At 37.8% G+C, this 12,502-nt stretch overlaps 2 protein-coding genes across 2 annotated transcripts in view; one reads left to right on the top strand and one right to left on the bottom strand.

Moving 5' to 3' along the window:
* The window catches only part of LOC135170262 (hemicentin-1-like), a 145,791-nt gene that overhangs the window by 72,572 nt on the left and 60,717 nt on the right, over positions 1-12,502 (bottom strand). The gene's annotated exons all lie outside the window — the stretch shown is intronic.
* Positions 4,247-8,361, top strand: LOC135170263 (facilitated trehalose transporter Tret1-like). The gene is made up of 5 exons (XM_064135944.1): positions 4,247-5,112; positions 5,196-5,427; positions 5,526-6,093; positions 6,272-6,470; positions 6,543-8,361. The coding sequence occupies exons 2-5, from the start codon at positions 5,361-5,363 to the stop codon at positions 7,161-7,163; spliced, it is 1,455 nt and encodes a 484-aa protein (XP_063992014.1). The 5' UTR covers positions 4,247-5,112; positions 5,196-5,360; the 3' UTR covers positions 7,164-8,361.

Genomic DNA, 12,502 nt, shown 5'->3' on the forward strand with positions numbered 1-12,502 from the left:
CTGTACCAATACACAGAGATAAATTATCAATAATAATTACGTATATTTATCCGAGAGAAATGTAATTAAGGAAAATTTTACGGAATTTATCTGAAGCGTTTCATTTTTTTCTGAATATGTCTCTCCTCATTTTTTCATTGTACGTCAATCAACGGTTTAATTATCATCCCGATCCCTCATTATAATTATATATTTTAATTATATTGAATTATATATATTTAAATATAAGAAATGTAAAGGGAGGTTTTGAGACTTGTGTTGTAGGGTCTAGGGTGGATGGAAATACCCCGATAGATTACGCTTCATCGCAGATAATTGTAATTAGAAACGTGAAGGAAAATATTAGTGGATATAACAGTTAACCACCACCATCCCCTTCATTGAAATAAAATTCCACCCCATGTTACCCATATCGCTCAACAAATTCCTCCCTGATTATATTCGTCGGCAACCACTTGAATGAGATGTTAGAAAGGTGCATAGAAGTGGGCACTGCTCTCAGGTGTCACAGTAGTATGAGTGTTGGCCTGTAGCATGAGCTTGAAAAAGGCCCCTCAACTCAGGAGCGACTGAGATCAAAGCAAGAGGCCATCTACGAGTGGTCGCGCGGTCCAGGGCTCGGGGGAATGACAGAAAAGGTTTTCACCGGTCTTGTCTACTACCCCTTTCATCCCCCTCTGTCATCCTATACCACCAAGATGTGGCACGGAAGAGTGCCCTCTTCTAGAGGCCTTCTAGCACCGAAAATTTAATCTCACAGGCCCGAGTTTAAATCCCCCACCCAATTTTCCACTAAAAGCCCCAACGTAATTTGTCTGACCTTTGTACCCTACGCTCCTTGAAATATTCATTTGCAAAATGGATTTATTTCGGCCATTTTTTTTTACTATGACATCCCAATGAGATTAATGTTGTTGGATAGAATGAACTTGTGCCTTCAGAGTTGAGATTTTTCATTGAAATTCAGGACTCGGTCGGTAATAACTACTGAACAGTTATATAACAAGAGGGAATCAACATTCTTTGAATTTTATGTTCCCTCCCCCCTCCCAGGGAATGATAAAATAGAAATAAAATTCTAGGAATTAAAATTGAAACTATTGATCGAAAAGGGAGGAAGTCTGGTGCCAAAACTATTGACTAGATAAATAATAAATGGTTTGTTTGAAATTCCCCCCACATTGTCGGACTCAATGTCGTAGCAACGTAAAATTTCTAGATGTTCACCAGGAAAAATGCTGTTTCTTCAATTTTTCTTTGTGAAGTTCCGTCTGGAGGGTAAAAAAGAGGGTGAAAAAGGGAAAAAAAAAGGAATGGTTATCTTCTGGTACATAAAATTCCATGACGTTGACTCACACGTGTTCACGGGATATGGTTTATGGTCTTGGGCAGAAGAGAGGGATGGTGGGTATTATCGAGAAATGAGCACCCTAGCTTGGACGGCTGTGGCTGAGTGCCCAGGATATCCTGCAATAAAACTGAATGAGGTCAGACGACTATGATAGCAGGAGAGACGAAGGTAACCAAAATACATTCTATAATACAGAGATCCTTGATATGCCACTGTATACTCAAATTAATTACCTTCTAATTCAATATAACTGTTGTATATATATGTTATGTACAGTTGATGCACTCATCATGCATCCGTTATTATCCAGTGAACGTGAAACTTCAAAATTGTTTAGAATTGTAAATGGGATTGACTATTTAATATCGTAAAATTAGCATCAACCGAAATTCGGTTTAACGCGGAAGTGGACCATGTAATCTCATTGTTATCCAGTCCAGTTGTTGTTGATTCGCCGAGTGGATCATTATGATTGTGGTGATTAGTCAAAAAATACAGAATCATCAGGATCGAACAGGTGTATCGTATGAGATACGAGAAAATATAAAAAAAAAAATTATCTTCTGGACAATTTTTGGAAAACAATATTTTTACTGCTCCATATTTGCACACTATCGATAGGAATTATCGAACATTTGAGGGAACTTTAAAGATCATTTCTTGATTCTTCAATTTGATGAGCCCAAATATGTTTATCCATTGCTCTGATCCGGTGCACTAAAATCATACAACGGAAGTCAACACTCAATGGTGTTTGTACTGGTGGTAAGTACCCAGTAACTGGAGGATATTTGCCCGAATCGTATCGAAAGAGTAGAGCCTCGTGAGCCATTCGATATTAGCCTGGATAGCAATAGGTATTCTGCTATTAACCACTGAGTAAATGATGCACTTGGTGCTTTCTCGTCTCTCCATTTACCCTCGTTTTCAGTCTGGAGAGTATTCGACGAAACGGAATTATATACAGACTCTATTTTTTAAGTTAAGTATCGCTCAAGCGAGGGTATTTAAATGGAGATGGAGGAGGCGGTATCTGTAGTCGTAAAAAGGAGAAAAAAAAAGGGAAATTCTAGCGAATTCATTTTCACCTTTTCCACGGTATACTTTTAATTCAGGCGTAAACCTCGTCATTCGAGGGGGACGAGGGTGTTTGAATGAATTTTATTCGGTGGAGCTTTAATGAAAAATTATGAAATGTCTCGATGGAGGGCGCTAGCTGTTCAGGATGGAATGATTTTCCATCCCATTGAATCATTTATTTTTTCTTTTTATCAAAAAGGACGGAGGGTAACCGCCTGTTCAGCCCTCATGTTCTAATTATGTTCGCCATCTTCGATTAATCGATTTCAGACGTCATTTTTTTTTTACACTAGCGATTATTTTTACTCGTGAAAATGTTCCCTCTTTCGAATGATCGATTATCGTTTATTAAACGATGATTATAGGGGTGGAATCGTCGCTTATTGCACCGAATCGGCGGTATATTGAATCGGTAAAAATTTCTCGCGATTTTCACGACAATTTTTCCGCAAATTTCACCCCAGTGTGGCCAGTCGATTGATCCACTTTCTTTATTCCGATTTCTTAGTTAACATCGATTCTACTCTATCGACTTTCAATGTTTTACCGCATGTTTAATCACATTATAAATATCACACAATCAATATTCCATCAACCACCACAAACTCATCGCAAAATTACGAAATAATTTTCTACTCGATGCATCAAGAATTTATGGCAGATTCTCGTAAAAACTCTGCATTGGATAATTGGTGGTGTATGTGATCCTCGTTTGTTCGACCCTGTACAAGAGTTTCCACCGAGGACCGCAGGGCCTCAGTGGTTGATGCGGTTTTCCCCTGAATGTTGCATCGGACTTTTAACACCCAGGATAAATCCAGTCACGGTACCTCCAGTTCGTGGTTAATCCAGCGTCGTAACTCCAGGATGAAAACCAGTACGTGAAACGTATTACATATGGTTTTTAAAGTTACGAGTATCCGGTAATGAGATCGGGGATATTTCATAATCATTAAGGGATTACATTCGCAATCACACGGAGAGAAAAAAAAAATATTGATAATTATATCGATCCCTTCCACCAGTCCAAACATAATAAATTTCAAAGAAATGAATTTACGAAAGAAAAATCGATGATAACGAGGTGGCAATCGACCCGAGAAACTTGCGATTATCGTAATTGGTGGATTCTGTTATCTGAAGGGTTTCGAAGAAATGAGAAATGCAAAAAAAAAAAATACAAAAGTAATTTTGGGGAGAGGATTTTTTTCTGTGAAGACTATAAATAGTTTGTGGATGTTTAGTTCTCAGTGCAATCAGCGGAATTGTTTAATTTTCGTGAATAATTAATATTAGCCTATGGAATTGGCTGCTATACATTGAAACCTATCATCGTTGTAGCAGATTCAATATGTTGTCTCAGTACATCCTCGAGGTTGCACCGAGATTACATTGAATCCCACAGCGATCCGGGAATTTACACGGTGGTGAGCCAAGACCCTATGGACACCTGGATTGCAAATCGATAGATCTCCACAGCAAATTGAATATTCGAGTCTGTGATTATTTGGAATTATCCTGCCTTATTCATGTCTGTAAATACCTGATATTTTCTGTCATTAAGTATCACATCTTGACTTAAGAAAATTATTTATCATTTTCCTAGCGTATTTAATGTCTTTAAATTATGTTTAATTATTTCTTGGATCCTGCTGTCTCTATACCGCCTTAAAAAATGAAGGTCACCTTATCATTATCGCTTGTAGTATCCAACTGAGATCTCTGTACCGTAATTTATGCGACAGACAGCTAATAGGCTACTGCCACTGTTATGCAATGGTAGCATAACAAGTTGTCATACTACGAAGGTGTCCACACAGTACTGTGGTCACTGTGAAGATACTGGTGAATGGGTTGTTAAATTGTGGAGGTCATGCTATCATCACTATGTTACCATCATTGAAACTCTGATGCGGTGTTTCCGGTGATGATAAATCGACGGGCCAAATGGTCTTTAAATTATTCGATGGTGAGGGAGGGGAGACGAGATCGAGTCCTTCAGTTTTTGAAAGTCTTGACGCGGTGGCGAGTGTGATAGTTGGTCCCTTCCATTGGTCGATCATTGATTGTAATCGTCGATTCGTTGACAGGATCTGAGTTGAGTCGATACCCAGATACAACGCGAAGACGAAAAGTGGATAAAAATTATGTAAGATAATTGAATTATATTAATAAAATATTAATATAATATTTTATTAATATTTTTATTGTGATGTTTGTGAACTTTTAATGACTTATCAACCTCAAGAGGACTTTGCAAACGACCGATTGAGAATATTCAATGGTCGAGGAAAATTCTACGAAATTGTTACGCAATTCTTCGGAGTGTTCCATAATTTTTATCTGAATTTTCCGTGAAAAAATTATGATAACGACATTTAAATTTTACTAGACTTTTCCGCAAGTCAATAAGTGAACCTGAATTCTGCAATTTTTGTGGAATATTTCCCTTCGTCTGTTTAAATTTCAAAAAAAATTGTGAGTATTATTGAGTGAAACAAAATTGAAGTTTCAATCGATGAATGCAAAAGCAGATCGATAGCACTGACACAACTTCTATATTGTCATTATTGCATTTGATTCACGAGTGCATTGACAGATATCTTTGTGTGCTTGTGACTAATGAATACACGTATCGACAAATTAAACAAATTCACCTCCACCAGATAAACCGATCATCGGTAAGTAAATAACACCTGACTTCTCAAGTTCGGCACGTACCTGAAGACCATATGAATAATATTCTACTGCGCACTGTCAACAGGAATGTGACAGCCAGCAGTGATCGATATTATTTTAAATCGCAAAAAAAAAATCGCATTGTTTTACGATGAACATGTGCTGCCAGCAGTACAAACTCTGAACGAGGGGATTTGAATGTAAATCCGCTTCGATATTCGATGGAGTAAGACTCAATCCATAAGACATCATGTTAGGATTGACGTGTGATCGATATAAATTCGATAAATGGCCTCAATATGCAGCAGCGATAGCCAGTAAGTTTTTCCATCTCCAATAATTTTCCAATCATTTGTCACCGATCTCTTGTTGACGAATGTCGATTTATTTTGTTTATTTCATGTTCTGATTACAGTAAATTTGTCAGCGGTATTCAGTGGAATGTTGGCAGGCTGGCCATCACCAACAATTCCTCAACTGGTTAAACCAGATACACCAGTGGGCACAGTACCAATGACAGAGGATCAAGTGTCTTGGTTATCCTCCGTTGCTGGTGTCTCATCAATATGTGTTCTTCCATTTTACGGATGGTTAGCAGAGCGTTTTGGACGGAAAACGACAGGATGTTTTATGGCTTTACCAGCAGCAGCAAGTTGGCTATTCATACTCTTCGCCAACAACTTCTACCACCTCCTCATCTCTCGTTTACTAACTGGACTCGTTCACGGAATTTGTTTTTCTCTGGTGTCAGTTTACGTGTCGGAAATTGCTGATGAATCGGTCAGAGGACAGTTGGGAAGTTTTCTTGGTTTTGGAATAAATTTGGGAATTTTTATCACATTCATATGTGGAGCAACAATGTCTTATCATTCGGTTGCAATATGCGGAATAATTGTGCCGTTGATTTTCTTCGGGGCATTCCTGGTGATGCCCGAAACACCGATTTATCTGATGAGGAAGGGAAATGTGGAGAAAGCTACGAGGTGAGTGACATGAATTGATAACTCGGGTGATAGTGCAGGGACTGGGGTAAAATGGGGCAGGCAGTAACACAGTTTTGCATACCCTTGAAATTTTTTTTTGGTGTTGATGATATAATTAAGGGAATTCCTTTAATAAAATTGAATTTTGTTCGGTTAATTGAGTAGTAATTTCATTAAGGTCTCTAATGTGGCTGAGGAACAACGACAAAGTGGCTGTGGATCGTGAACTGCTGCAGCTTGAGAAGAATCTGATGGAAATTGATTCGAAGAAATCCAGTCGCCTGAATGATCTAATTAGTGACCGAGGGACAATCAAGGGATTCATCATTTCCCTGGGGCTCTTCGGTGGACAACAAACTTCTGGATGTTCAATTGTGGTGAGATTGATAATTAAATTGGATCTCCTTAATTAATACTGTTATGATAATTAAAGTTATGATTTCTTATAGATTGTGTACACAGCGACGATATTTGAAGTGGCCAAGAGCTCATTGGCCCCCAATTCAGCAGCAATAATAGTTGCATTGGTTCAAATTATCGGATCATCAGTGGCTCCATTGATAATAGATCGTATTGGAAGAAGAGCTCTCATTCTGCTGTCGTGCGCTGGCATGACCATTTGTCATCTTATGTTTTTTATATTTTTCACGTTGGACCGACATAACTACGATGTCTCGCCATTCTCGTGGCTTCCACTTGTTGCACTGTCGATTTATTCAATTGCTTATTGCATGGGACTTGGTCCAGCTGCATATGTCGTTTCAACGGAAGTCTTGAAGCCAGATATTGCTAGTCACGGAGTCTCTATTTCATTAATTTTTGCCCTACTCTTGAGCTTTGTCACGACAAAATTCTTTCCATTTGTATCCATTAAATTCGGTGAGGATTATTCCTTTTTTATTCTCGCTTTATTCTGCATTGCTACATTTTTGTTCACATTTTTTCTCGTTCCGGAGACCAAGGGACGATCGATGGTCTCAATATTCGAGGAATTGAACGGAAAAAAATGTGATAAAAAGACCGCTAATGACGAGGAAAATTTTGATAAAAATTCTTCAATCCAGACATAGCTATGACATTATAATTTTGAAAATAATTTTGATCTCATTACTGACAGCTTCATGACATTTCACACGAGACCAAAACGTGACCCACAATTATAAAAGTTCTCTTCGTCTACACAAAAATCGGTGAAAAATGGAATAATTTCCCCGAAGAATCTACCAAATATAGAAATCACAGTGAAGACGCTCCGACAATTTCCAAGATTTCCAGATAACCCGAATAAATGTTTATGTATCCAAACTTCTCCAGTTTGCCATTTCCCTCCCTCTACATCCTCCATCCCACCCTCAGGAGAGAGGTGGCATTATCCGAAACCCAAGTCTCAGTATTATTCTATAATCTATTCCGCGGGATGACAGTGTTCGCGATAGCAGTTAGGGGTTGGTTGCATGCCAGGTTGGTCTCAGTCGGTTCGCACGCCACCACTGGCATCGAATCCATTTCTAACCCATCCGATAGACCAGACCATATCTCTCTAATTCTGTTCGGCTCTCCCCCTCAATTGTAGTGGTGCTCGAGGTTGAGACTCTAGTGCACCCCACCCACACTGTTAGGAGGGTCTGAGGCACGTGTAGATAGAGATAGGGCGTGCTATTCGTTGTTACCGCTTATTTACCATGTAATGCGAATAGTATCAGTGGTATGGCATACTGGAGTATCCGTGGATTAGTCGAGTAATGGGGTGGTATGAGGGGTGAGGAGGAGAGGGAGGGCACTTGTTACCGAGTAGATAAAACTGGGCTTGAGTTACAAAAATATAAACGCAAAGATAAGCAACAATAGCTGTGAAATATGATAGTGAATTTTATTTTAATGGGAGGGTTTGTATATGGAATATCGAGGGGTTGTCTTGACGTGACAGTCATGAAGATGAAAATTATAGTGTCACGATGTGATGTTAATGTTGGAAAGACTGGGGGGGAAAATGAAATGATGGGGTGGAATAAAATGACATGAATTACGCGCGATTTCAGGGACTTTTTTTTATGTATCTCAGTTCCTTTGGAACATTTTGTTTATGTGAAATAGATAATGTTGTTGTAGTAAGAAGATTTTTTTATGTGAATCAAATAAATCGTATTTTTGTAGATAAATAATGTATTATTGATTTTTAATTGTTATAAAATTAAAGAAATTCAATGACTGTTACATGCGGATGAAATAATGATTTGTGGAAAATAAATGAATTTATATTGATTGGTATTCATTGAATAAATTATTTTTTAATGGGATTGAATTCTGTTCGAAGTAAGTGAATAAGTCTTGTCATTCGTAATGAAATAAAAACACCGAAAATCCGTTTTATTGAATTAAGAAGGGGTTTTTTTTTCTGGGCGTCTGATGGGTGACTTCGATAACCCAGTAACTGGCATCAGCCGGAGAAAAATTGTCGATGACCAGAAAGAATCGGAAGAGATTTCATATCGGGGAATAAGTAATGCCACGAATATACATTCCCCTCTGTTTAGGGTGTGAAAGGAAAAAAAAAAATTGTGATTCCGGGAATGGATATAAATGTTCAACACGCCTGGATTTGTCATTTTATCATTGATTGAAAAATAAGCTCCATTTCGATCAACTGCGATTGATGTGCGGGGATAAATCTGGAGATTGTTTGATATTCGCTTTTCTGCTGGGATATTCTACTGATAGTCTTGATGGAATTGATGATGCGGATCGGATTTTCAGGTGAATGTCAAGTGAAATGTTTCAATGTCGATATCGATGACGTAATATCTGATATTTACGAATTGATAAAGGGGCTGGAACCATTCAAAATTACGGTGTCATTTACCAATGACATTATTGAATTATTTCGGCTGATAAAATCATTTGTACTATTTTATTTTCCCCGAAGTTCGTTCATTCACTTAAATCACAAATTAATTTATTTCATTCGAACCAAATCCAGGGAAAACATTTATCCAGATTAAAAGTCTTAACTCTAATTCGAGTTAATTTATCTCAACCTCAGTTATTCCTTTTCATTTAGCAACAAATGGATTCCAACCCCTTATTAGACCCTTTTCCCACAGTCACTCGAAATTCGGGAAACGATTGGGTGAAGTCAATAGACCAATACTCCCTCATCGTATTTCTCCCTGAATTCTTAAGGGTGAAAATAAAGAAGTTACGACCCAGTGATAAATAATATTTTATCCTCGGATGATAAACTCATATGACTTGAGGCGAGAGCATGGAGCACTATGAAAACTTTACGAGATTATTCGAGTACACGAGCCACGTGTGGACTTTGTGGTGTTATTCGTGGGTGTAAGGTTAAGACAGCGGGGGTATTATGGTGGGTACTCAAGAAAATCTCTCGCTTGTGCAACTGCGAGAGAATCCTAAAGTTCTCGTGAGGACGCTTGTGGGTATCGTCTTGAGGGGCATAATTTTGTAACGAGAGTACTCAGAGCCGGAAGACTATCAGGCATTGAATAATTGGTATTGAACGATAGTGTGACGTTTAGGATGATGAGATAGCAATAGAACGAGAGAATTAAGAATTCACTGTTTTATCCAGAATTTTTTTTCAAAATTTTGATACTCTATCGTGGGGTATAAAGAGGTCTCAGAAGAACTGGGGGGGGGGGTCAGTCACGTGGGGAATTAATTAATTAGGGCCCTGGGAATGGCCCAATCGAAGAAATATAATTCTGCGAAGTTTAATAAATCTCTGAAGTAAATGAATATTTGGCAAAAATATTTTTTTTCAACGCAGATTTCCGAAAAAAAATATGAACATGAATTTTCTGAATAAATTGTTTTGTGGTATTTGGGTTAATGGGAGCCAAATATTTTTGTCAACGTCCATTAACTTGAAATTAGCTCGATGTGAGCCCAAAGCTCCTGTCAAAGCTTAAATAATGATTTTCAAATAGTTAAGGTTAATTTTTGATGAAGTCCGTATCGTTCATAATTTGAAAACGTGAATATTATCATATTCACTCTATAAATATAATCATCGCATGAATGCTAACGAGAAGGGTAGATCAATGTTAATGAGGAATGCTGGAGTAGCTTATTATGACGTGATACACAGCTGGTTTACTCTCGCATGGCACATGATAATTAGAGATCTTCCAACCAACCACACATGCATACACGTTGTATTTATGCAGCTGACACTTGCGCAATTCAATTATCGAATAAATAATTAGAAAGGTGCATCAACCGTTTCATCCATCCAATCAGCAATGATTCGCAAATAATGATCATCACTAGGCTATAAAACTGCCGAAAATTAATAATTAAATAACGAGATTACCGACCAATATTCCCATATACGTTGTTCCCTGTTCTGATGAATATTTGAATGAAGTTTTAATAGGTGAACGCAATGACGAAAACAGCGTTTTCAGTTAAATGAATTATTAGGGGTATTAAGGGCTTCCATTAACCAGTGTGCAATTCAAATCCTCGAAAATTGTTAACCAATATTCAAATGTTACAAACCAGAATACACTGGCCATTTTGATGAAACTGAATTTTCAGAAATTACTATCATTCAAAATTACGATTTTACCATGACAATATTACGATTCCAAAGCCATATCCGAAGCCCCGAATGCGATGGATGATCTGAGTGATGAAAATCGAGATAATTTTAACCGCACGAAGTGAAAAATTCAGTATAAATTACCGTAGGAAGAAAAATTATTGAAAAATTGCGTAACAGCCCCGGGATTTTTAAACAATTGTTCTCTCCGTTTATTTTATTTCAAACCGGTACACGAACAAGTTTCAATCTTGTATCAGTAGACGTGAGGATAGCAAACACTTCTAGTATCTCCCTCACTCGATCAGTAAAATCACTCGTTGACCTTTCATGCAACATGATAACTGTTGTTGGCTCATCCCTTGATGCTCTGCTTGGGGGATGGCATCTATTTCACGAATTGTTCAGGGTAACTGCTCGTGCGCAACACTCCGGAAGGATTGCCAAACGATTGAACACCCGAAACGAGAGACCGATGATTGAACATAGAGACGAAATCGACATTACACACTGGGTAGAAAGCGGGAGAGAATGCATTTCACTGGCTACCTCTGCATTTCATGGATGCTCGATCGATCAGCTCTTCTCCCTTTTTCACTATTCTTTTTTATTCGAAAAGAGGTACCATCATAGCTCGCTTTTTTTTTTCCTGCGGCAAACTGTGCGTTCCCTCGGTTGAAAAAAAAAAAAAAGACGCAGTGAAGAAAATGGTGGATACACCCATACGCTATTTGCAAGGGTGGTGGTTTTTTTTTTTTTTTCGAGTTTCATTTTCCATTTCCACCTCAACACGTACATCGTGCATAGCATGCGATATCGGGTGGAAGTATATTCGGGAATTGAGTTTACTAGCTTCGAGTATTTAGTAGGAAGGTTAATCTTGCGGGTGTGTTTCGACGAATTGGAAAATATCTGACAGAATCTGTTGGAGAATTGCATTCGATGAAATGAGTTATCGATTATTTTTAATACCTTCGAAGAATTTCGAGAAAGTGCGAGCCAAAAGGCGATGGTACAGGTAAAAGAGCGATTCTTGAGGTATTTTAAGGGTGAACAACTTGAGGGGGTGGGGATTTATGAATTGTCAACTGCAGTTGGCAACTGAGTTGATGTTAACGAATGAATTCAAAATATTTTTGGTGATTGAGTCTAAGGGAATACAAATGCGGTGGAGTTCACTAGAAATATTGATAATTTAATTGAATTAATTTTCCAAATGAGCTACAGTATTCGGTAATAATTAGTGAATCCGTATTCAGTGTTCAGGGTGTTGTAATTATGACTGAAATTCGATTCGATAATAGGAGAAGTAAAATCAGCGAAAGGTGTATTTTAATAAAATTTTAATTTTGAAATTATTTTCAGAGATCGTACGGCTTTGGGATGACAGCAATTAATTATGAGAGTCAGTAGCGATTCCTCTCGGGAGAAAAATCGAAAAGGCATTAATTTTCGCGGTATAATTAATTGAAATTAACTCTCATTGTTGCATCTCCGCCGACGAAGTTGTATAAAACTTTCAGTGTAGCTCATGTGTAATAAAAAAAGTACTCCTTCAACGAGTAATGAAACGTTACATCGCAAATTGGAGGTAAAAATTTTACCAAAAATAGAATTAATCTCCGGACCGCACCTCAATCATTCATATTAATTTTTCCAAAATTGGTAATGATTGAAACCCACGTCATGTTCACTTGATTCAATGAATAATTAACCTCAAACCTAAAATACATCAAATTTATGGGACAATTGTCTTTTCTCGCTTGTCCACATCGAACTAATCAGTGAAATGCCTATCGGAATTTAATTAACTTTCTGAAATAATTCACTAGGCACCAGAGT

The sequence above is a fragment of the Diachasmimorpha longicaudata genome, chromosome 16, assembly GCF_034640455.1.
Source record: "Diachasmimorpha longicaudata isolate KC_UGA_2023 chromosome 16, iyDiaLong2, whole genome shotgun sequence".
Lineage (NCBI taxonomy): Eukaryota > Metazoa > Arthropoda > Insecta > Hymenoptera > Braconidae > Diachasmimorpha > Diachasmimorpha longicaudata.

Bases quoted from the DNA above. Each gene is read 5' to 3' on its own strand.
- LOC135170263 (XM_064135944.1), top strand. From the start codon at position 5,361: ATGTTAGGATTGACGTGTGATCGATATAAATTCGATAAATGGCCTCAA. The intron at 5,428-5,525 runs GTAAGTTTTTCC...TTCTGATTACAG, and splicing joins ATATGCAGCAGCGATAGCCA to TAAATTTGTCAGCGGTATTC. The intron at 6,094-6,271 runs GTGAGTGACATG...AATTTCATTAAG, and splicing joins AATGTGGAGAAAGCTACGAG to GTCTCTAATGTGGCTGAGGA.